The sequence below is a fragment of the Chiroxiphia lanceolata genome, chromosome 1, assembly GCF_009829145.1.
Source record: "Chiroxiphia lanceolata isolate bChiLan1 chromosome 1, bChiLan1.pri, whole genome shotgun sequence".
NCBI classification, from domain to species: domain Eukaryota; kingdom Metazoa; phylum Chordata; class Aves; order Passeriformes; family Pipridae; genus Chiroxiphia; species Chiroxiphia lanceolata.
The window spans coordinates 112,124,465-112,149,341 of record NC_045637.1 but is presented as its reverse complement, the minus strand read 5'-3'; the positions used below and the strand labels follow the sequence as shown (position 1 = coordinate 112,149,341).

The window sequence follows — 24,877 nt, the reverse complement described above, 5'->3', positions numbered from 1 at the left end:
GTAGTCTGTTAGCTTTTATTGTCATACAAACATTTAGTACCAGGCTTGTCTTTTGAATGTTGCCCCAATGTTTATAATCTAAGGCTGTATATTTTGGTGTTGGAATTTATTTTGAAGTCTAGCTTTTCAGTGTAATTGCTGACTGCTTTATTCTTTGCATATTTTAATAGGCTAATCTTCAGAATGGCTTAAAAAACTGTGAAGTTTGTCATAGACGGGCATTCCATGGATGGAATGAATTTGATATTAGTGAAGATGAACCACTGTGGAAAAAATATATATCCCAGGTGAATGTTTTTGTCCTTTCTCCTTTTTAGTTTTAATACCTTTCAGTAGTTTTGCTTGTTATTTTGGTTTACTTAGCTTTTGTGTACATGAACACATTTTTAGAAAAGTGGGAAAAGTCTAGCAGAATGGGAAATTGCAACTTCTATAATTTATATCTAATTTACCTGTTGAAAAAGCTTTTATTTAGGTATATACCAATGTTTTGATTAAGTGATTTGTTCTTGAATGTGTGTTCATACCTAGACAGAGGGTGCCATTCATAATTAGCCTGAGGGTTAGAAAAGCAGAACTTCCTTGTAGTCAGACTTGGTCCTGAGTTTTACTAAGGTCGTAGAACAATACTGTTGGTAAATATTTAAATGGAATATGCCATATTAATAACTTGATAGACAATGAGAATTTTGAAAAGCAAAACTGCTGCCTTTGAACTGAGGGCACAGGTGGGACCAGTCTTGATTCTGGTGTTAAGCAGAACTGGCAAGAGTCAAGTGTGAATTTTTTTTCCAGTGTGATAGATCTCAGAGACATATAAACATACCTGATATATATATATATATATGTCTCTGAAAGTGTCACTGCTTTCTCCTACCCACTCCTCCCACCCCCTAGCTACACAAGATATTTACACAGAAGATTTTTCTAATTAATTTACAGTGTTAAATATTTTGATCAACATTTCAGTGCAACCTTGAAGCAAATGGTTGACTAAACCTTGACTAAATGGTTGACTCTAGAGATCCTGTGTTACTTGGGAGTGACTAAAAAGATATTCAGTGCTCTGTTGATGATAGCAGTGGGAACATCATCCCATACTAGCTGTACTCTGGCATTAATGCTTTATTTTCCCATGTGTAGGGTCAATTAGTCTGATGCATCAGAACATGTCTAAGACATATTATCCAAGTCTATTTTAGATGGGATTTATTAAGATGCATATTTGCTTTGAGTGTGCTTATCAGATGTGCTTTTAGAATGTTCTTCACTTGAACTGTTGGAATGTTCTTTTTTTATAGTGTTTCTCAAGAAAATCATCATGTTTGCAACCAGCTGTCATAGAAGCAAGGTCCTTTATTATTTTAACCTTAAAAATCTGAGAAAAACATGTGATCTAAAAGGAAAATTGGTGTCTTGTAAAACAAGAAATCATGAGTTGAAAGTTAAGAAATATATTGCTGCCTTAATAGTGATCAGTTGCTGGGAACAGGGTCAGTCTTTTACCTCAAAGACATTTTGAATGTATTTCAGGCTTCTTTTTGTATGTTTAAATACAGTATAAGCAATTATAGGAGATTATTCTTTTTGTATTTAAAATGTGAATCAAGAAATGGAAGAAACATTCTTTTCCTGTTGCATATTGAATACAGTCTATTCAAGGTCTTTGATATTTAAAAGAAAACTCCTCAAGTAAACATCTGAACTGCACAGAGTTAGATTTTCTTTGCACTGGTAGGTTATAAATATTTTAATAATAGAATAATATGCTTCAAAAATAGATCTGATGTGCTTTGAGGGGTAGATAAAATGGCCTTTCTGTCAAGAGTGTGGCTGAATTACTGTTCTGTTTCATTGCAGTTTAAAAACCCCCTTATTATGCTTCTCCTGGCATCTGCAGTCATCAGTGTTGTAATGCATCAGTTTGATGATGCTGTCAGTATCACTGTGGTAAGGAACTAAAATTCTGTCTTCCTTGGGAGTACTTCAGATTGTGTGACCACATGTGTGTTCAGCATCACATGAATGACAATGTGGGGTGGGAACACTTGACTACAATTAATGAGTTTGATTGGTATGCTGTCATTAAATCTGTTTAATTTGTGAGTGGATTTTGTTTTTTTTTCTTTTCCTTGAGTGATAGCAGCAATACATATTAAAATACATCTTTGAATAATTTTCTGACTGCTTCTTGTATCTTTACTCTTCTGTTGGTTAAAAGACCCATCTTTAGGTGTTTGTTCAGAGGAGCAATTTTTGGCATTTTCTGTGTAATTTTAATCTTAAAATTATGCCCTAATTTCAAATTTAAACCAACAAAAGCCTTCTGTGAATTTACTTGAATGATATAATCTTTTAAAACATGAAAAAGAAGTGTAACCTGAGCTCTCTAGAAATCACAGAAGAAAGATAGAAGCTGAAATATTAATTTTTTTGTAGAAGCTTGCAGTTAAATAGGGTGCTAAACTAGTGAGCCAAATATAATACTCATAAACATTTGTCATTGCAATTGACACAAAGAAGAAAACTGTGATCCCTTTGACCTTTTTGAGGTGATAGGTGGTAACTGAAAATCTTGATTTCTGTATGACTAGAGGGAAGTTCTGGCTGTTTTATTTTGCCCTTGTCTTACCTCCACACTTCTTGTGTTGAGTTTTGCTTCCATGTGTAACTCAAGGTAACTGGAGGTTTGCTCTTTACCCCTCTATTTCTTTATAAAGAATAGTTGTCTTTGGAAGATAAACTATGTGGCTTCTTAAAGAAAAACTTGCAATTTTGAATTTGAGTATAGTGTTAGTTTGGAATAGTCTATAGTCTATTGTGTTCCTAAGTTAGATTTAGGTAAATTATTTTATTATGAAATTTATTTAATTATTGTGGCTGAAAGTTGAATTATTTCATGGTTTTTTCCCTTGGTTAATGCCCTTAACTCTGTTTCTTAACTCTCTTGAGCAAGGCAATGAGAAAAGAACAAGGCAGTTAGTGTAAGGGAGCAGTAATTTCTGTATTCTGTGCTACAACCTGAGAAGGAGTCTTTCAATGGCTTTGTGAACATTGTAGATGTGTCTTAAAATATGGAGGAAAAAGGTGTGATTGAGTTAAAGTTTATCAGTTGTGGGGTTTGTCTAACTTCTGACTATCCTCTACCATTTAGTCTTGTTATTATTGTTAATGCCCACTTTATCACTGAGTGAATGCTTGTTTTACTTCATTTTCAGATGACAGTGCAACTTTTCTATGACTATGTATTTGTGTTCAGAGCCTTATCAACAAAACTAATTTACTGCTAAAGATCAGTGACATATATTACTTTCGGTGGCAATGCTGGCTTGAGCTGCTTTTACCATCCTTTTAGCTCTGCTGGTACAAAGGTATTGTAAGACTTTCTGCTCTGGACTGGGAACTGATGAAGATAAAAAGAAAAATAAAATAATTACATACTTCTTTCCATCGATATGAGGCTAGGAATGCAAAGCTGTGTCAGGTAGCATGATCTGTAGAATATAATATTGCCTCCAAAAGAAACCCCTGTAGTTGTGATTGAAATATTCCATGGAAAGATGGAATATTTATGTAGTTACTTCTTAATATTCAGTTGGTGAAGCGAATGTTAGTATCACAAATAAGGCAGATTTACTGGATTTATGTGGATTTAGTTGAGTACAAGGGAGTTTTTTGCTTGCAAAATCTTGGTAATATCTTGGATATTTTTAGTAGTTGCTGCGTGTACTTTTAAAGGCTTAATTAATGGATGTTGTGTTATGTTTCTGTAAGAAATCAGTGTAACAACTCCGTTTCACTAGCAACTCAGTTGATGTAAGAAAACTCAATTCACGAGTGTGTTGAAGGAGAAGATGAGACATACTTTACAATAAATTGATCACTGTTATTTCCTGTTATAGCTTTAATTAATTCGTGCGCTTTCACATCATATACCTAGAAGGCCCGTGATGTTTATGTTGAAGCCTTGTGACCAGAATTGTATTTGATATGGGGGACTACGAAGGCTTGATATTGAGGCCTTAGTGTACTTATCTTGGATTCCTTCTAATGAGCAATTTTTTTTTTAGCTTTTTTGTTTTGGATCTCTGGCATCTTGTCTGTTTGGGGTGTGCCTGGTGTCTTGTCTCTCTCCTTGGGTGTCTGGGGCAGAGTTTGAGTTGCTCATCTTCCTCTTGTTCTTCTTGCTAGGATATTTTATGACTCCAGACCAGTTTTTCAGCTGCCTTATATCTAGTCTTCAGCTGATTCTTAGTCTTTCTGTTATCTGGTTGTTTGAATAAAACCACATCTGTGATGCCCTGTAGCAGTTAACACACCTTTGTTTTGTTCACAGAGAACACCAGTCAGTTTTTCTATTTGTGTCATGTATTTTTCCGCTGCTGTCTCTTGCTCCCCATTTAGATACAGGAAGCAAAGAAGTTTTTCAAGTTTGCTATCTAGTTATTAATCTTATTTTTAGTAAAAGCAGGTTATCACATCCTTGGACATCACTGAAGCAGGTGTAAATAGATAATGGCATTGCTTTTGGAACAGACCCCAAGGATACCAAGTGATTTTGAGCATGAGAAAGTTTGTTTCCAAATCATCTTTTTAATATGAGCAAAACCAAATATGATTGCTTACTTTCTTGGTAATTTGGAATTCTTTTATCTCACCTGGTTTTGTTTTCTTGCAGGCAATACTCATCGTTGTTACAGTTGCCTTTGTTCAGGTAAGACAGCTGTTGGGTTGTCCAAATAAGAGTATTGCTTTTATGTAAACTCTTTTATTAATAAGACTGAAGGAGTTGTCTTGATGCATTGTGCTGTGAATGATTGAGTAATGTGCTTTCGTTGAAGTCCTTTGTCTTTTCTAAAGTGCATGATTTGTCCTACTTTAACCACACTCACTGTATCAGTATTATACTCAACCATAAGAGTACTTGCAAAGAAGCCCTTGGAATAAACAGTTGGAAGTACTTAACTTCATATCAAAGATTTTGAAAATGTAGCTCTTGCTTCAATTTTGTGCAGAAATGGGGAAAAAAAATCATCTAAGTAGTTTCCCAAGACTTAAAATAGTTGTTTTTGTTCTGTAATTACACAGCTTTAGTCAGGGTGTGCCTGAATCAAAATTGCTTTGTGCTTGTACTTTATATCTTTAATTATGTGAATTCTGTACTATGCTTATTGAGTTACATATGAGTTGTGTTACCTTAGTTTTCCGGGAGCTAAGAGCACAGTACTTTTGGTACTAATTTGTTAAACTGTAGAATTCAGTAAGGTGTCTAATCCCTGAGTTTAGAAGTGTTACTGCAAGTATTACAAATAACTGAAGATAATGAAGGAAGTGCAAAGGACCTCTGCCGTTCTTTCAGAAGAAATGCATGTGGGCAAATCTGGAAATTTTTCAGCGTTTGGACCGTATTTGCTTTTTAAAGTATCTAATGCAGAACTGTTGAATGTCATCTCTTATCTGGTTGTTTGGAATATTACTTAATGCAACTTCACTGATAAAATAAATTTCAGTGGCTCTGTCTTATATTGTGAAACCTTTCCCTGTTTTAAAAATATTTTCTGCTTTATTTTTAAAAAAATTTCTCTGCAGGAGTACAGATCAGAAAAATCTCTTGAAGAGCTTAGTAAACTTGTGCCTCCAGAATGCCATTGGTATGTAGTTTTGTCCTTTCAGTCCTGAGTTAAATCATATGAAGTTTAATCTGAAATGAGTAAATGGAAAAGATTTTACTGAACATATTTCCTTTGCGTCAAGTTTATATGCTGATGTAGAGCACACTTCACTTTTTCTCATTTTAAAGATTGTTTTATGAGCCTAAAAAACTACACCATGTTGTTGCCTCTCTGAACCCTTCAAATGATGTTACTGAGATGTAACCTCTAAGAAAAAAGCAGCAAATTAGAAATATTTTGCTGAAACCTGTAACGTTCCAATGTGTAGCCAAGGGTGTGAATGCTTTTCTCAGACAAAATGCCAGAGAAGACATTCTTGCTGCTCTCCATGTTTTTACCTGCAGTGTACGAGAAGGTCGGGTGGAACATACCCTTGCAAGAGATTTAGTGCCAGGTGATACAGTCTGCCTGTCAGTTGGAGACAGAGTCCCAGCTGATCTACGATTATTTGAGGTATGTACCTAAAACGGATTTAATACCTCATAACTTTCCTTCTTGTGGGATAGAGGGGAAGGGAAGATAGCTACCGAATGCTGAAGTGCATAAAGTGTTCTTGTTTGGAGTTCACAACTATCTTGGTAGAAAATTTGAAGCAGCTACTTTCCAAATGTGATCACGCATTCTTAACCAATGTATGTAGTTTCTTACTGTAGGACATCAGAGGAAAGAACTTTTGAATTTTATGTAGTATTGTATTCTTGAAAATTTTATTTTTTTTTTCCCCCTCAATGTTAAACATGTTGCAAAAATGTTGTTTTCAGTTTGAATGCTAAGATATTTTAGCAACTGGTTGCAGGTAGCTGGTTTTCAGTCTTTATTTGCAATAATTTTAGCGTATAGTTCCAGTGTTCATTGATAATGGAATATTAAAGAAATGTGAAATTGTACTGGTGTAATCTTCTCTTTGACACTTTTTCATCAATGTGTGTCATTATATCTCCCAGTTTACTCAGTACTTAACTTGTGATATTAGCATTGCTGGAAGTGTTGAGTTGAAGCAATGGCACTAATAGCAGTATTTGTATATTCTCTAAAAATGGAGTGTAATGGGTATATATATATTCATCTTGCTTATTTTGATGGTTTTGCTTGAATGTTAAATTACTTTTCTGTCAGATTGGACATTCTCAGTGTGCCCAGTATCTGGGCTACCTGTCATGTTAAGGTAATTTCTGGATATGAAGATCTATATATTCAGTTTATCCACTGTTGATACCTGATTAATCAGTGTACATTTCGTAGACAAAGTCTAAATGAATTAGTTTCTGAGGCAAATTTGTGTTGCTCTTGAGAAATTTGTCTGGATCATGTTTTTAGCCCCTGCAGTGTAGTTAGTAGTTGAGTGGGTTTGTTTTCGTATTTGCAAACACTTTCTGCTTCCCTTGGCAATTGTGTAGTCTCTGCATTGTTATGAAACTGCTGTTGCAGCAGCACCTACTTTCTTGCTCATATCTGATATCATAAGTTTCTCATCTGTCTGCAGCCTTACACCAGATGAATTTTTTTACCATCCTTAACCACTCTTGCAGATCATTTGAAAATAAAAGCTTGTCATCTTATTTTCATCTTGTGTCTATTGGTCATTGCTACAAGGTGGTGGGTTTGAAAGAAGAGGATCATATGGAGATCATCTTTTCAGAGAAGGAAGATTTCTTCTGTGTATTCTCACTGATGTGTCCTGAAAGCAGTAGAAATGATAGACACTATTTAGTTTGTGAAGTCATTTGTATATGTTAACTTTTTTTTTCACTAGTCTAATCTTGCAGAGACAATCTTGTTCTTAAAAGTATATTTAAGAATCTTTTCTGGCCTAAGTTTTCTGTATGTTAATAAGCAGTCAGTCAAGTTTTATGATAATATTCTCTAAAACCAGAGTATCACATCAAGAACTAACATGCCTGGAACAGTGTAGAATTTAAACACTATTCCTTTTGGTAGTGATGATAAAAGTTTCAGAGCTCATGGCTATATCTGAACAGTAGCAAAGCAGCATCTTCATCTTCCATCTTTGGCTCTTTTAAGTGAGAGCTTTGTTAGGTTTGTTGCTTTGTTGATCCTTAAAATGTGGTCTATATTGACATGGCTCCTTACCATATGAATAAACTGGATGCATTTTTAATGGTCAAAATTGTGAAACTTAGGTTTACACTTCCAACTACTTAACAAAATATTTTCATACTTTTTACCTATTTTGTTTTCAAAGGCTGTGGACCTTTCCATTGATGAATCCAGTCTCACAGGTGAGACAGCTCCTTGCTCTAAATCTACAGCTCCTCAGCCAGCAGCAACCAATGGAGACCTTACTTCTAGGAGCAATATTGCTTTCATGGGGACATTGGTCAGATGTGGAAAAGCAAAGGTAAAATCATTATTAATAGAAAAGAGCATTTTCCATGTTTCAACAATTTGAAGTCAATTCTTATTTTTAAAGTTCACTTCTCAGTCATTAGTGTGATACTCTGCAGAGTGCTTCTCATTGGTGCTTTTTCAGACACTGGTTTAATAAGAAAACTAGACCCAGGAGAGCTCAAATTTATAGGGAGCAGATGATGTGAAACTCCTCTTTCTAGAATGTGCTGATTTGCTTCTAGAGCTACATTCACATGTTTGAAAATTCAGTTGTGGCTAGTGTACGTGTTACCCTTTTTGAGTTTTGTTACTGGTAATTAATAAGTATTTCAGCAGTGCACAGAATAGCAATTTGTTTCACAGGGACAAAATGTTTTTTAGGAAAAAATATCTACTTGTGACAAGAATAATTTTATAAACAAAGTTAACAACTGTAGCAGGCTGAAAAGCATTTGCCCACTATTTGAGCCAAAGCTGTAAGATCAACCACTAACATTATAATTAAACCTCAGATTTAAATTTGCTTTATTTTTGTGTGTGGGTTTTTTTTTTTTTAGGGGATAGTTATTGGAACAGGAGAAAACTCTGAATTTGGGGAGGTTTTTAAAATGATGCAAGCAGAAGAGGTAAGTGTTTATTTCATTCATTAAAACTTTGAATTTATTCCATGGGAACTTAGTTAAACATAATTATGTTGCTTTCAATATTTTTGTTTCCTCTAGTGAAGCAGATCTTAACTCTTGAACATGAAAGTAGTATATGAATTCAGTGCAACAAAATATCCATAGCTGACTTAAAGATATTAACTGTGAAAATAATATTCAGAACCTGTCTAAATATTTACATAGTTTTCTATTTGACTAAATTGAATTTTCTACAGATGATTAAAAAATTCCTTTTGAGATATAATTTGCCTTCCATGACTTTAATGCCTCTGTTTTGAAAATCAGTTTTATTCTTCAAGAGCTCTTTGGTCTTGGAAGAAGTACTGTGGCTTTTGGTCAGCATGTTGTTTTGGTTTTCTTAAATTAAATTTTTAATAAGACTTGTTGGATTAGATTTGTTGCAGACATCACAAAGCTCCCAAAGAATATTTCTAATAATTATTTTTTTTAATTCTATGAAAGAATAGTCTGTTTTCTCTAAGTAACGTATGGAAACATAGGGCATAACTGCACTTTATTCTCTAACTGTCTTGAATTTTGCACCTGTGAAGTAATATGTGGTACAATTAATTTGTTAACTGCTGCATGTTTGCCATTTATCAAGGCTCCAAAGACACCTCTGCAGAAGAGCATGGATCTCTTGGGAAAACAGCTTTCCTTGTATTCCTTTGGTATAATAGGTAAGATAATTTATGTAAAATAATTGCAAATTATTATCTAATGGAAAATAATGTGTAGGCCTGGGAAATTAAAGGCTTGATCTCTTTTTAAACAATATTTTGGCTTCTGATTTTATTGGTCACTCTGAATTCATTCCACTAGTCATCTGAAAATTACTAATGTGACGTAACTCTAATCATAAGGTTGTTAACTTGCTTCTTCCTGCAAATGTACTTTTCTGACTTACTTTTTGTCCTTTAAATGCTTCCTTTTAAATTGCAATATGTCTTTGTATTCTGGTTGAAGGTGTGCATAAGTGAGTACCTCACTTTTGGTATGATTGGGCAGCTTGACTGGCAGATACTTTCTTCACCTTTGCTATACTGATGGAATCATGCTTTGACAGTGAAAGAACTAACAGATTTTTATAGGTAGCTCAATGATAAGCTTGGTTTTGGCTATTTGATGTCTTTTTTTTTTTTTTTATCCCCCTGAGGCTACAGTACATGTTGGTTTTACATTTTTCCCGACGACTATTTTCTTTATAGGCGTTATTATGCTAGTTGGCTGGTTGCAAGGAAAGCATATCCTTGATATGTTCACTATTGGTGTGAGGTAAGATTTTTGTTTTTAAATAGTGTAGATCATGCATTCCAGCAAATGTCTGAAAGCTAGAGATGTATTTTATAATATGCTTGCACACACTGCTCTTAACTTCACGTTAAATAATTAAAAATGAAAATGGAAAAGCAAATTCATACTTGTTTTTAATGATGCAGTATGTTCCTGTCTGTCTCTTAAACTGTACGTTTATATGGTGATATCTGAGTGTCTTGGGGAACATCTGCAAACAAGCACTAGAGTTGTACAGTTTGAATTTTCATCACTGAGTAAATAAAGTAATTTAATAGTAAACTGTAATTTTGTAAGAGGCATCTGACAAAGCTAAGTTACTGCAAGCCTTATGTCATGTAGTTCAATAGCTCATTTTCTACCATATTATGCAAACTTATTCCCAGGGTGTTTGCTGAGAACAAATCTGAATTTAGATGGTCTAGCTCTGTACTCTTAGAAAAGTTGCTGAGATACTAATTACATGGATGGTGCATAAGGCAGAAGTGTTTCTTTAGATTACATGGTCAGACTCTGGATATTTACCCTTCTGTGGAACCACCACCCCCCAGGAACTGCATCTTCGAGCATTGCCTAATGAGTTATTGTGGTCTTGTTTACACTGTCATCATGCTTTTTATTTGTTTGTTTTTTAAGAGTGCCATTCCCTCACTTAAATTGCTGCCACATTAAGGTCTGGCAGTAGCCACTGTGGATCAGTTGTGGCATTTCTTAGTTCTATTTAGTGCTGACTACACTTATTCTTACCAGTCTGGGCTGCTTTGCACAGCCCTGATTAGTATTTTGTGTAGGCAAAATAGGTACAATCGATTTCTCCCTCACCCCAACATTTCTTCATACTTCATCAATAGTGAGTAGAAGTTATCTATTTCAATTTTTACTGTCTTCAGTTGATATGTTTTAATGAATAGTATACATCTAGAATCACATGGCAGCTTCTTCCTTTCAGTTTTAACCTCAGTGACCAGACAGCTACAAAAACAGTGTTCTGAACTGTAAATGCATAATTACTATGTAATCTTGTGTAATATTCCAAAACAAGATTTGTATATTTACTTTCATTACAGTTTGGCTGTAGCTGCAATCCCTGAAGGACTCCCAATTGTGGTAACAGTGACACTGGCCCTTGGTGTGATGAGAATGGTGAAGAAACGGGCTATTGTAAAAAAACTGCCTATCGTTGAAACTTTAGGTATGACTAGACTAACTTCGAGATAGTATTTTGATACAAATGTTAGGAAATCAACAGAAGAATTGATGACTGAAGATAAAAACAAAGCAGGTATTCTTATTTTGCTAGCAATGTGGAGGCATCTTTAAACATTTCTAAATCGAATGGGTTATTACACAGTAGCAATTCAGGTAGATGTTTCTGTGGGCCTTCTAATTACTTAATTTTTTGAACTGAAATGAGCAGTTAATAGTATGCCATGCTAGCAATACTCTAAACTGAGTGATTGGCTATATAGACTCTTTAAACTTGTTTGCTGTAAGATGTTCCTGTTAAATAAGACTTGTGAAATTATTTTCGAACCAAGGATTTTTGGTGTAAATTTAGGAACGATATTGACAGTAGAAAACAAATCCAGATTTCAATACTAGAAAAAGCTTTGTAATCATAGTGCACCTTCAGGATGTTATGCTGCTCATATTAAAACTTAAAATCATTTAAAAACATTTAAGCTCAAAAACATTCGGTGTGCAGGTTGAATTGTAAAAAATGTAAAGCACAGAACATGGAACAGAAATAGAAATACTCAGTTAAATAATTCTGATACATTTGAATTTCTTTTTGCATGAAGATTGGAAATATTTTTTTTCCAATGCCTCTAGTGAAGTTTTGTTAGTGTTGCAAGGGTTTTTGATGCTTTTGCAGTTCTGCTGTCCTGTCCAGAAACGGCAAGATGCTGCAACAATCTATCCGAATCTCCATTCCTAAGTTAAAAAGGCATATAGAAATCTCACATTTTTGTAATCTTTTTAAACTTATTGAAATTTGCAGGCTTATCAGTAAGTCACACTTGTGTGACAAAAGTGTTGTAGCTGGTGTTAGATAGATCTTGTACTTTTTAATAAAGAGGAATGACTGCTGTAAAGCAGGGCCTCAGTTTTCCTTGTCACCAGGAATCACAATTGAGATTTCAGTAATGTAGTTTGAGATACAGCAGAATAAAATGAAGGAGAAGTAGTGAATGGAAGGGTTTTGGATGAGTTGTGAACTTGGGATTTTAATTAGGTTTTTTCTGTTTATTGGACTAACTTACAAAGTACTTTGTACGATTATTCATTGATGCTTGAAAATTTGCTGGTTTTCTTAAATCTCACTTTTTTTTGTTTCACAGACAGCTACAGTATTTCTAGAAATTTGCTTGTCTTGAATACTTTTGGCTTTGTTAGTTACGTTATTCTAAACAAGCATTGCCTTATAAATGTTAATTGGTTATTTCAGGTTGCTGCAATGTAATTTGTTCAGATAAAACTGGAACTCTGACAAAGAATGAAATGACTGTTACCCATATTTTTACTTCTGATGGGCAGCATGCTGAGGTATGTAGTGTGATGCTTAGGCTTGAATTTTCCTTTTTCCTTTGTTTTGTGTATCAGCTCAAACATGCTTGAATACACTGCAGGTAAAGCATCTGTCAAGAAAGTGTAAATTTACTGCACCAAACTCCTGTCCCTCAACTTCCAATCATTTCTGTTCTTCAGTTCATTTAGTACTGCAGCCTTTGAACTGTGTTATCCAAGCCTTTTCTGGTTGCAGAAGAATTTTTTTATATAATATGTTAAGTTCTTACATCTCTTGATGGCTGTACATCACAATAAGAGACAGATGCTGAGATACAGCACAAAGGCAAGTTGAGAGATTGTGTTTTTTCTTCAGTGTAGAAAGTTGAGGCTATTTTACTATTTCAGGTGCATAAAAATAAAATTTACATGTTACAAACATTTAAAATGTGGATATCTAGCTTTTGGCTAAAAGACAGTTTATTGTGTGAATCCTTCATATTGAATATGTACTATCATTCATGTTTTTTTTTTAATAATAGATGGAGTTGGAAGTAGGAGTAGGACATGAAAGAGTGGTTGTTGAATTTGGGGAGTTGAAGTAATTGCACAAAAGAGAAGCAAAAGCAGCAGAGTGGAAAAACAGTGAGGTGTGGAACTGGGAGTGTTTTAAATAACTTCTTGAATTCTCTAACTCCTTGATCAGGTTTTGTTTCCACAGTACAGTTAATAGATGGTCTTGTTCTCTTTTGTAAGCATAAATACTGGCATTTTTTCTTACTGTTTCCTGTTATTTATCTGTGTTTTCTTATATATCCTGATAGCTATTTTTTTATTGTTAGAATACTGTAGGAATACTGTAACTGCTTTTCTTTTACTACTAGCACAGTTGTATCTGAGTCAAATCAGCTCCTTTATCCTAATGGAAAAAGAACTTTAAATGACTCTGAAACATATTAGCTGTTAATGCTGTAGACAGGAAGACTTTTTTTAGGATCCTAGTGGGATACCTGGGTTTTATGCACTAAAAATACAATTTTACTGGTTTTAACACTTCCCTGAAGTCTCAACTGATTTTTTTTTTTTTTTCTTCTTACTGGATGAAAGTAGGACTCTGCTCTATACTTCCATTCCTCTGCAGGGGGTATGCATTATTAACCAGAGTAAAGATGAATAGGACACAAAAATTAGACAGCAAAAGAAAGGGAAAAAAAAAAGAAAGCATGCCTAATACTGTAAAGAAACAATATACACTGCATTTATTTATGCTAAGGAATAAAATTGATACTTGTTAAAAAAATTAGTCTCTAATGTATTTCATTGAACTCAGAGTGTTGCTGCGTTAGAAGCTGAGTAAGAAGAATCCATGCACACTGAGTAAAATCAATCATTATGAATGGCCTTTAAAAATTTTCTGTAGTTTATAGTTTGGCTGCTTGTTTTGCAGGTTACTGGAGTAGGTTATAACAGGTTTGGAGAAGTGATGCTCGATGGTGAAGTTATTCATGGTTATAACAACCCATCCATTAGCAAAATTGTTGAGGTAAGATCTTGGCACAGAGAGGTGAGTTTTAATTGATGATGTAGCACAAGAACTTTTTATGGCATTTACTTTGTGTTCTGTTTTCCCCTTTCCTTCCTCAACTTTTAGGCTGGTTGCGTGTGCAATGATGCTTTGATTAGAAACAATACATTGATGGGGAAGCCAACAGAAGGGGCTTTAATTGCACTTGCTATGAAGGTGAGTACCTGATGATGCTTTTTCAATTCATAGCAGGTGGTAAGTGTGTAGAAATAAGTTGTGGTTTCGTTTTTATCATTTTATTTTCCTTTGTGTCTCCTAGATTTGTATTGCAGCTGCTCATCTCCTATGTTTCTTTGTTGTAAATCTTGGGTGTTCTAATGGATAATAAAAAAATACTTAGGACTTAAGTAAAATCTCTATTTTGATCTTCTTGCACTTAGTACTGTCTTTTTACCTGCCACAAACTAATTTACCTGTTGAATGTTGATTGTGATGTCTCTTTCCTGCATCTCATCAGAAGCAGTGAGAAGCTGATAACTGATGTATAGGTGCCTGCAGCATTTATAGCTCCCTTCAAGTGCAGGGTGCAGCTAGTTTGAATTGTGGACACTGTGCTGAAATGTTTGGGTTTTTTTGGTGGGGGGAAGGATGGAGGTGTTGTTCCTTTTTTTTTTTTCTTCTGTATAATGTTGTGCCATATCCATTACAGCTACTGAGAAATGTGACAAGGCACTTGATAGCACTTGATTTTTTATTTTTTTTTGTCTGTGATGGTGAATGAACTCAAGAACATTAAAAGATGAATGTATGACAGTCTTCCCCTGTGTAACTCAGGCGTAAGTTGTAACTATCTTTTTGCTGAGACTCATTTTAAGTCCCCAGTCTTTGACTGGAAAGGACAAGAGCAATGTTATTTTGACAAGTGTGTAGAAACTGAAGAGAACAGGAATCTTTCACATCTGTTGCTGCAAAGGGAGGTAGTGATGGGGTGGAAGCTCTGTAAGTACTAAGAATAGTTTATAGCGGGCTGCTGTTTTTGCATCTTCTTGAATTGGCATTTTCCCTTGGAGTAGGTTAAGGGTAGAGCCTGGAATGCAGCGAATTGCATCAGGGCTGGGGACAGAATAGCATTTGAAATGAAATGCATTTTGTCTGGAGTCTTCATGGTTAGTTTCAGTTTAAATGCTTGGGTGATCCTGATCACTAAAAAAAAAAAGTCATTTCAGATTCGGTCATTCAAACTTCAACTCAGAATCTTGCCTTCTCCAGACTTTTTACTGTAGTCTTGTGTTATGATTTTGTAGGCACTTCTAGCAGAGAAATTATATAGAAGGTATTTAAAAAAAATGCGTTAGGATGATAGACATTTTTTGCCCAACCAAGAACTATATTGCTAGCCATTGCAAGACTTATCTTTGGATCAAAGATAAGAAATAGTGTTAAATGGTCTGACTCATACTGAAACCTGAAAGAAGATGGTAGATGCTTTCACTGCTGGTTTGTCAAAAGTCTATCTGAATTGAATAGTGTACACAAAAGCAACTTTGGAGATGAAACTGGTTTTTAACGGTGTGATGTTTGTTAGCTGAGGTGTCTCAACAAGTCGACAAATTGCACACCTGCTTGAAAAGAAAAGGTCCTGACATTGTGGTCGTACTTCTGTTTTATACAGATGGGTTTAGATGGGCTCCAGGAAGACTACATAAGGAAGGCTGAATATCCCTTCAGCTCAGAACAGAAATGGATGGCTGTAAAATGCATTCACAGAACACAGCAGGTAAACCTCAATGATGATTTCCTTGTGCACTGGCTTTGTGGAACATTTATCTACTTTGATTAATATCCTAATTTTTCCCTTCAGAAGTTATGGCAAGCTGGCAGTAGTGCACAGTCCTGGAAATAGGGTTTGATAAAAGACACAGTTTTAGTTTCAAGCTCTGAAGTGGAGATAAGGAATAGCAAGAAATTATTTCTTTAAAAGGCATACTGGGAAATTATTTTAAGTGTATTTAAAGCTGATGCCTTGAATGTAGACCTGGCTGTTTTTTCTTCCTTCTCCCTCCTCCAACATCTAAAGCAATTCTGCCAATCTTCTGCTGTTTCAGTGCTGCTTAGTTACATAATGAATTAAAAGCAAGAATATGCATTGATGTTCAGTAGTAAAATTTCTTTTGTTTGAAAACAGAGTTTCTGGTTTTGATGCAGACCTCATGTCCACAGTGTTGACAAATTTTATCCTGGATTATAATACAATTTATTTAACCTATTTTTCTGTCTTCTGGTGCTTTCCAATACATACTTGCTTTCATGTTTCATTTAGACCAATCTGAATGTTTTTGTTACAAGTATTGGCATAATCTCTGCCAGTCTGATAACTGGAGCCTTCTAGACACTATGTGCAACAGCAGACTTTATATTGGATTTATGGAAAATTTCCTAGTACTTCTGACCAAAAACAGGCTTGCTGATAGTGTTCAAGTATCACAGCAAAATCTTTGCTTTGGGAGCGAAGCATTTGACTCCTTTTATTTATATGGATTATGTGATTGATGATTCATGAAAGAGTGGTGAGCAGGACTTTGTATAAGATTTTAATCTTAGAAGGATTTACTGTGTCTGTGTTTTGGAATCAGCAATTTTATGAGATTTTTGAAAAATTGGTAACAGATTTAAAGGGAGCATAAACTATTTAAAGGCTAAGAAAATACAGTGGGTTTAGAAACTTGGAGCTCTATCACTTAAGCCTATCGTGAAAGATTGAAATAACTTGACTACTGTGCATAAATACCTTCACAGGGAGAAAATAGATATATTGAAAAATGCTTTTTAGTTCAACTGAAGAGAAGGTGAGTGATCAGTGATTGGAAATTGAGCCGAGGCAGCAGTTCTTAATGGAAAATTGGGGAAGGGAAGGAATGAGTTGATTTAGCGTTGGAGTTAAGTGTTTTGAGATAGACTCTCAGTCTCTTGATATCATCATATCAAGGCTAGATGGCTATCTGGAAGATATTAGAGTTGTTAGGCCTGGTACAAGGATGCAAGTGATGTTTATTTACCTGTGCAGCTGGTCTGACGATGAGCTGAAGGTCTTTCAGGTCTAATGTTCTGTGTAGGTTTAATTTCTGTCCTTCACATGGCCTCTTTAGTCTGTCAAGTGACTTCACATGACCTCTTTAGTCTACACTGTGACTGTGTCTAATGTGCCTTATGTCTACTGAAATGAGATATTGATTGTTAGCTTTGCTCTTTTGACATTACTGCTCTTGAACAAACACTGTATAGAGATACTGAAAAGAACAGAATTTGTGTTTACAAGGTTGATTTTCATTATGTTCTGAAGGCTCTAAGCAAAAGTATAGATATGCCATTCTTATGTGTTCATGTGTGTATGTACTTGTGTGTGTGTCCTTATATATACACACGTGTGCACACAACAATTCTTTTTCCTTTCAGGACAAACCCGAAGTTTGCTTTATGAAAGGTGCTTATGAACAAGTCATTAGGTACTGTACATCATATAACTGTAAGGGACAGACCCTACCTCTTGCTCAGCAACAGAGAGAGCAATACGAGCAAGAGAAGACATCTATGGGCTCTGCAGGACTTAGAGGTAAGGCTGTTTCAGTATCTCAACATAACATTTTTTTTTTTTAAATGGCACTGCTTACTGTTTAAAAAAAACTAACAACAAACAAGAACAACCAAAAACACTAGGATCTTTTTTTTTTTTATTCAGTAAGTGCCACTGGGTTGTTTAGGTTTTAGGCCTGTATAATAACGTGATTAAACTGCAAAGGGTGATAAAAGGCACTGTTGGTTCCTGTCATGCATGTGACCATAACTGAATGGTAAATTGCTACTTAATAGCTTCCATACCTTATGATAGATGTCTGTGGACTTTTTTGAACATGAACGTGTTTATTTTTCTATTACTTTGGCTCCTTCCACCTTCATGAGTTAGGCTAGCACAACTGATTGCAGGTCAGAAGATGCCATTATGATTATCTTCTATGTTAACAAGCTGCGTAAGATTCTAAGTATAACAGAAAATATTATTCAGAAAGTGATTGTCAGGAGTTGATTTGGGACCAGGATTATACATGACTGGCTTTCTTTGGCCTCTGTAAAGAGAACTCTAGGCTGTTAAGTCCATATACAGCTTTTTTTTTTTTTTTCCCCCCCCCCAAGGTGTGGATATTCTGTGGTTCAGGAAATTTCTAAGATGCAAATTATTAGAATCTGAGAAGATATACTAGGAGGGGCATCTCCTTGTGTTGTTTTGTTCAGTCATTCTTTCTGTCTGTCAAACAAAAATCTAGGATAATGTTTTGAAAAAAGTGAACTTGCTTTTTCCTTGCAACTCTAATGTCGCTTAAATCTATTTGAATTAAGAATCCTACTGTAAAAGGCATTCCAGAAAATATTCAGCATGTACTCAATGAAATCTGCCTCTATAAAAGGAAAAAATGCCAAAGCAGAAAATAAATACATTAACCAATCCTCCCTTTCATCCTTGTGCGTAAAAGAAATGTACAGAGAAAGCACAAAGCTAGATGCTGTTCTCTTTACACACAGTGGAAATATAAACTCTTTCAGCTGAGAACGAATAAGAAAGTTATCTTTAAAACCTGGAATACAACTCTTTGGTAAGAAGACTACTCTAAAAGACAGGCATATGCATAAGTAGGCTATTCTGAATATTCAACATATGTTGCTACCAAGGTTCTAAAAAGAGGAAAATTGCAATTCCCACCCTTTTGCTTTATGCTGGCCTACTAGTTTGAAACAGTTGTTTTAAATGCTGTGTAAATGTTACTTTCAAATTGTAACATTCTTTCTTTGTTTGTTTCCTAACAGTTCTGGCCTTAGCTTCTGGTCCTGAGTTAGGACAGCTGACTTTTTTGGGACTTGTGGGAATAATTGATCCTCCACGGACTGGTGTAAAAGAAGCTGTTACTACACTGATCACATCAGGAGTTGCAATAAAAATGGTTACTGGAGATTCACAGGAAACCGCAGTTGCCATTGGTATGAATAGGCCACTTCCTTTCATTTTTTAATTTTTTTTTTCTGTTTAGCTAATAATTGTGAAGTGTGAGTATTAAGTCTTTAATATTTGTGAGTTTTGTATATTAGGTTAACGTATGGCACAGTGGAAATAGCAGGAGAGAAAAAATCAAACAAAAAACCCAACACCCTAGCCTGAAGTGGTACTTTGGTTTCTTCTTTAACTGTAATTTCTCTGATTTGGTTAATATGACGTTTACTTTTTGAAGCTATGTATTTTCTTACTGTATTTTGTTATAGCATATAGTTGATTTCTGATTCTGACACCCTCAACACTACCTTCCTTACACTCAGCTTTGGATACCTGCCTCGTGGCAATGAGGAGGAACTAAAATAGCCAGTGACAGGGAATATTGATCTATGGCACTTTAATGCTGTCCAATACAGTTTTGTCCATACAACTAAGTTTGAAGCTTAAGTACTATTTAAGTATTATAAATATTTAAACAAACAACTTCTTTATGCAATGTAGTGCATTAAAGTACAAGCACTTTAGCCAGAATGTGAATTCTTTACAAACAGGATGGTGAACAAACAGTTGAATATGCACATAAAAAGTATACCCCCAAATTTGCAGTACTTTCTCAGATGTTTTTTTAACTTGTCTCCCTGATGTTATTTTTCCTTTTCTGTCTTGTTATTTTTGAACTGTGAATTCTTCGAGAGTACTGAGCCCTTGTGTTTGTTTATATGAAACCTAACAGAATGAGCTACAAACCTTTAGACCTAGAAGACTAAGCAAATAAATATCTGATTTAGAATAGACTTTATAGCATGTTTTTGTTACTCGGGAGTTCAGATCATTTACTCCAATGTACTGAATCAATAATGTAGTAAGATGGTCTGATCTTCTGTGGAAAATATTAGGATGAAAAAAATATAACTGGATATTTAACATCTTAAATGGATAAATTATTATAATATGTCTTTAATATTACTTATTTACAGCTAGTCGACTAGGATTGTATTCCAAAAATTCACAGGCAATATCTGGAGAAGAGATAGATGATTTGGATATTCAGCAGCTTTCTCAAATAACACCAAAGGTTTGTTTTGATATACTACTTACTGAAATGCAGTAAAAGATACATTTATATATTGAGAAATGCTTTTGTTCTGTAGAAAGCTAAAGTGTAACTTCTGAGACACAGATAATATTTTCTAATAAATATCTTTTGGTCTCACATGACAATATGAAAATTTATTTCTTTCAACTTAATTATCTTTTTAGTGGGTTTATTATTTTTGTCTCTTTTAATGATTCAGTATCTTTATTGGAATGTTCATTTTGCTACCTCTCAGTGAACATCACCTTTTTGTATTATTAGATTATTTTATTCCTAAGTAACTCAGCTCATATATATATATATATATATTAAAAAATATATATATATATATAACCTTACAGTCTGCATGTTCAGACAGCCCATTGTTTTGTAATTTGTAACAGGAGCTGTCTGTGTTTTTAATGATTTTAATCGATCTGAGGTCACTGGTTGAGAATTTTGAAAGAGTCTATTTATTAAGTTACTGCTTAATACTTTTTAGTTATTAGATAACTAAATGGATTAACCAATGTCAAAGTTGTAAATGTGAAGGCATAATCAAATGCAATTGAAGTTCAGGTTTAACTGTGTTGCAAAATTTCTGCATCAAAATGCTGTTCTGTTTGCAAAGGACTGCAAAATTAGACTGCAGCATGCTTAAGTCTGATATGAACAAGCCAAAAGCCAATATTTACAATCAAGAAGTGTGCTGTCAGCTACTTGTCTTTCCTTAGTGACTCACAGAAACTTGGAAAAAAAAGAATTGTGTGGCAAGTAGTAATTTTTAGTTTATTTGGCAATACTTGTTCTTAAGGGCTCTCCACATTAAATAACCGAAATTACTGCAAATTTACTGAGACATGTTTGACCCGAGACCCAATTTCTTTTCGAGGTGTTTACTTAAAATCTTATTAGGAACTAATTAAAATCAACTAATAAGATTTATTTCTGTATGCAGTCTAAAGTGACTATTGAGAAGTCTGACTTCTTGTTAGGCTTTTTAAAAAGGAAAAATACTAACTGTATGGAGTTTATGGAAAACTAAATTCCATGTGCTCAAATTTCAATTTACAGAGAAATCAGGAGACCAAGAAAAATATGACAATTATTCCTTCTGATCTGGAATCTTTATTAATTAGCTATGAAACGTCAGTTGTTAATATTGTGATACAGAAACTTGTAAAGTTGAAATATACTGAATAACGTGCCACTAGTCCTGACAAGAGGAAAGCACATTAATTGTAGAGTCAGCATGGCAATTGCCTGGGTGAATTTAGTCAGGAAGGCCAGCAGCTGTTGTAGCTCAGTTAATTCATTATTTTAGAAGGTTTCTAAATTGCATATTCTATCCTGAAATAAGTAGCACCAACTTTGTTTACCAGAATGCACTTAGAATCTTATCTGGAATTAAGGATTTCACTCAATTAAAAAAAAACAGCTCACTGGTGCTTCAGCTTTATAGCTAACAAGAATACAGTTGGCCCTTGATAGTGTTTTTTATCCTCTAGTTTTATAAAATCCAGTGAAATTCTTTTTATTTCTCAAATTTTCACTGTTTCTTCTTTGTGCTTTTAACAGGTTGCAGTATTTTACAGAGCCAGTCCCCGACATAAATTGAAAATTATAAAGGTACGTCTCATAGAGGCTCAAATCCTGGACTGTTGCTATGGGTATTGCCTGTGGTGCCTTTACTTGAATTATAATGTGCTACAGTGTGTCAAGATGAAATCAGAAGTGCATCTGGTTTGAAAGTAAAGTATGTTTGAAAATATTACCTAGAAAAGTGCATAGTGCCCATAAGGAATAGGCAGCTACTGGTAGGCAACACTGTGCTTTCTTCTGTGGAGGGAGCTGAGGATTGATCGAGATTTTATGTCACATTGCAGTTGAATTGACTGGGAACTTGAAAGAATCGTATATCTGATTCCTCTCAGACAAGATAAAAGGGCATGAATTTCAAGCCATGTCTGTGGCAGTGCTTCTGTACAGAAGTTAACAAAAGAAGGTAGCAAAGAGGGACGTACTCAATGTAACAATTGGTACAATCAAAAAAGTAACAAAAAGGACAAAGAACACTGAGACAGCTGGAATACGTGAAAACTTATAAGCGGTTGATAATGTTAAAATGTCAATACAATGTCTTCATTCTTTCTCTGGTGTTTTTTGCTTTCCCTTAAAGGCAAATTTTATATACCATGGCTTTAAAATTTAGGCTGTCTGAATATATGAACTGAAGTTTAGTCTAAAATCTTGTATAAAAATTAATTAGAAGAAAACCCGCAGCTTTTTTCTTTAGGAGGTTATGATGAAATTATAATAAATGGGGGAGGGCAGGCAATGACACAAACCTTGTATCTAGAATAATTTTATTTCAATCCCTGATTTAAGATCTTCTCCCTTTCCTTAGTCCCTGCAAAATAATGGTGCCGTAGTAGCTATGACAGGAGATGGAGTGAATGATGCTGTTGCTCTGAAGGCTGCAGATATTGGTGTAGCAATGGGACAAACTGGAACAGATGTTTGTAAAGAGGCAGCAGATATGATCCTCGTGGATGATGATTTTCAGACAATAATGTAGGTGCCTTTATATACATATCTGGTACTGTATAGTTTTAATGAGATGTTGCCTGGGTTAAAACCAACAGAAGTTCCCCAAACTTGTAAGTGTAGCAGCTGTAAATGAGTTTTCCACTAAATCAGGAGAATTATCTTTATGTTGATCGCCTGTATTATCCCATTAAAAAAAAGATGTGGGAACATAATAGTGCAATGGGCAACTAAGCATTTCTGTGGGTTTTTTGTATGTTTATAATAATAAAAGCGTGTATTTACCTGTTTAGACCTTTTTCTACTTTGAACTCGTACATAGATCAGATGTAAGTAACAAAGGGGGCTGTGCATGTATGTGCTATAAAAAGGAACCTGTATTTCTACTACTCCAAGTAGAATTATGGAAGTAGCATATTTGGATACATAACTGAAGTGAAATTGTGAGTCTATTAGCTGTCAGTAGAATTCATCTTCATTTAATTTCTTCAGAAGGATAAAATTTATGAAAAGGTGACAGAGCATTCCACTCAAGATTTAAAAAATTTAAATAGTTCTGTGTTCGTCTTCAACTCTTAAATGTTGTGGTGTTGCAGAAAAGGAAAAGAATACGAACTATTTATATATCACAGGTGAAAATAGATTATCAGCTTCTGGTAACCAGCTGTTTGTACTTGTTTACCTTTTTTGTTTGGTGTATTTCAAAAAGAACTCAGCTAAACTTATCCTATTTTGACTTTAATTCATCTGACTTTTGAAGGTGGCAATTGTTGACCCATCTGGACTGCTGTCTAACAAGTAGCCTCCATTTAGAAATTTTGCATCAATCTCAGAACACTTCAGTTTCGAACTATGACACTTAACCCTGGGGAAGAAGTGAAATGTAGAAGTACAATATAAGAAAATCTACCTAGTTAGCAGTATGTTAAAGGGTGATCTGAGAGTTAAAAGGTTCCTCTACTAATTCAGCCAACTGCAATGTGCTGTTATGCACAAACGAAAGAGAGAAGGGAATCATTTTGGCATAGTCAGAAGACTACATAGGAAGGACATGTGGGCTTACTGAGGCTTTTGCTGGAATGCTTTATCCAGTTTTGCTCCCTTCATCAGGAAGGTTCTCAATAGGAAAGTGAGAAGAGTGATGAATGCTGAGGAGAAAAAAAAAGTATGAACTTCCATAGTTTTACATCCTCCTCCACTCCCTTTAAAAGTTACAGGAGAAATGCTGATTAATTATTGTTCTTGGCTATTGGGGGAATAGAAGAAAAAATCAGTTTTATTTGCATCAAAGTAGGCTTGATTTGGGTATTAGAAAATTCTTTCTCACTGCAGTAATTGTGATAATGTGATAGGCAAGTTGTGACACATGCTAGGGGTTAAGGCGATGATCTGTATATATTTCATTCTGGTACAGTAAGAATTCATGGTCTTCTAAAGTCATGCTGTATTTCTGTGGGTTTTTTTAAAGTATGTGTGTGGAGTTGTTTGGTTTTTTGTTTGTTTTTCTTTTTACATTATCTGACTTGAATTGGAAGCTCTCATCAAGGATGATGATGAATTTTGAACAAGGAGGCAATTTTACTAATAACCTTTAATTTTGAAAGTTAAGCAGCTGGAAAAATAACTTGTGATTAGTCACAATCAGAGAATGGTTTGGGTTCTTGTAGTCAAGTTGAAAAACAATGAATGCCAACATTATAAGAACATCAACTCCATTTGTTTCCTGCCATTTATATTGCTGCTTAAATTAGTAGCTTTTTTGCTTCATTTTAACTTTTTTTGGCAAGTTTTATTTGTCTTGTGATGTAATCTTTCTTTTTAATTGCAGGTCTGCAATTGAAGAGGGTAAAGGAATTTATAATAACATAAAAAATTTTGTTAGATTTCAACTGAGCACGTAAGTTAGAAAATTTGTCAATATCAGAAGTTTCTAACTAAGTTGTGAATAAATCAAAGGATCCTGAAGCAGATGTGCTTCATGTCAATATTGTAAACGTCATGGAGGATGCTGCTACGCTGTGCTTTTGAGTTTTTTTGTGTTTGGTGGCTTGTTGCATTTTGAAACAGAGCAATAAACAGAGATCTAACTTTGTCACAGTTAAGGTGTCCTGTTAAGGTGTGTAAAGTCAGTTACTGAAAGGATAGAAAGAAACAGCATAGCTCCCTTTGGGTCTTTGTTTTAAAGAAGCTAGTAGTCAGTCCCTC

The 24,877-nt window shown here is 34.7% G+C and overlaps 1 protein-coding gene across 11 annotated transcripts in view; it reads left to right on the top strand.

Moving 5' to 3' along the window:
* Positions 1-24,877, top strand: part of ATP2C1 (ATPase secretory pathway Ca2+ transporting 1) — a 68,239-nt gene that overhangs the window by 32,587 nt on the left and 10,775 nt on the right. For 10 of the 11 annotated variants that reach the window (XM_032677512.1, XM_032677590.1, XM_032677778.1 and 7 more), the window contains 20 exons: positions 171-287; positions 1,861-1,950; positions 4,679-4,714; positions 5,590-5,651; positions 6,017-6,125; positions 7,876-8,031; positions 8,579-8,647; positions 9,291-9,366; positions 9,895-9,961; positions 11,047-11,171; positions 12,429-12,526; positions 13,935-14,030; positions 14,139-14,228; positions 15,685-15,789; positions 17,466-17,622; positions 18,870-19,040; positions 20,028-20,125; positions 21,704-21,754; positions 22,533-22,699; positions 24,501-24,569. In XM_032677512.1, the coding sequence (XP_032533403.1) occupies positions 171-287; positions 1,861-1,950; positions 4,679-4,714; positions 5,590-5,651; positions 6,017-6,125; positions 7,876-8,031; positions 8,579-8,647; positions 9,291-9,366; positions 9,895-9,961; positions 11,047-11,171; positions 12,429-12,526; positions 13,935-14,030; positions 14,139-14,228; positions 15,685-15,789; positions 17,466-17,622; positions 18,870-19,040; positions 20,028-20,125; positions 21,704-21,754; positions 22,533-22,699; positions 24,501-24,569 (2,009 nt within the window). The remainder of the gene's footprint in view (positions 1-170; positions 288-1,860; positions 1,951-4,678; positions 4,715-5,589; positions 5,652-6,016; positions 6,126-7,875; positions 8,032-8,578; positions 8,648-9,290; positions 9,367-9,894; positions 9,962-11,046; positions 11,172-12,428; positions 12,527-13,934; positions 14,031-14,138; positions 14,229-15,684; positions 15,790-17,465; positions 17,623-18,869; positions 19,041-20,027; positions 20,126-21,703; positions 21,755-22,532; positions 22,700-24,500; positions 24,570-24,877) is intronic. The other variant, XM_032677802.1, reaches the window with a different exon arrangement.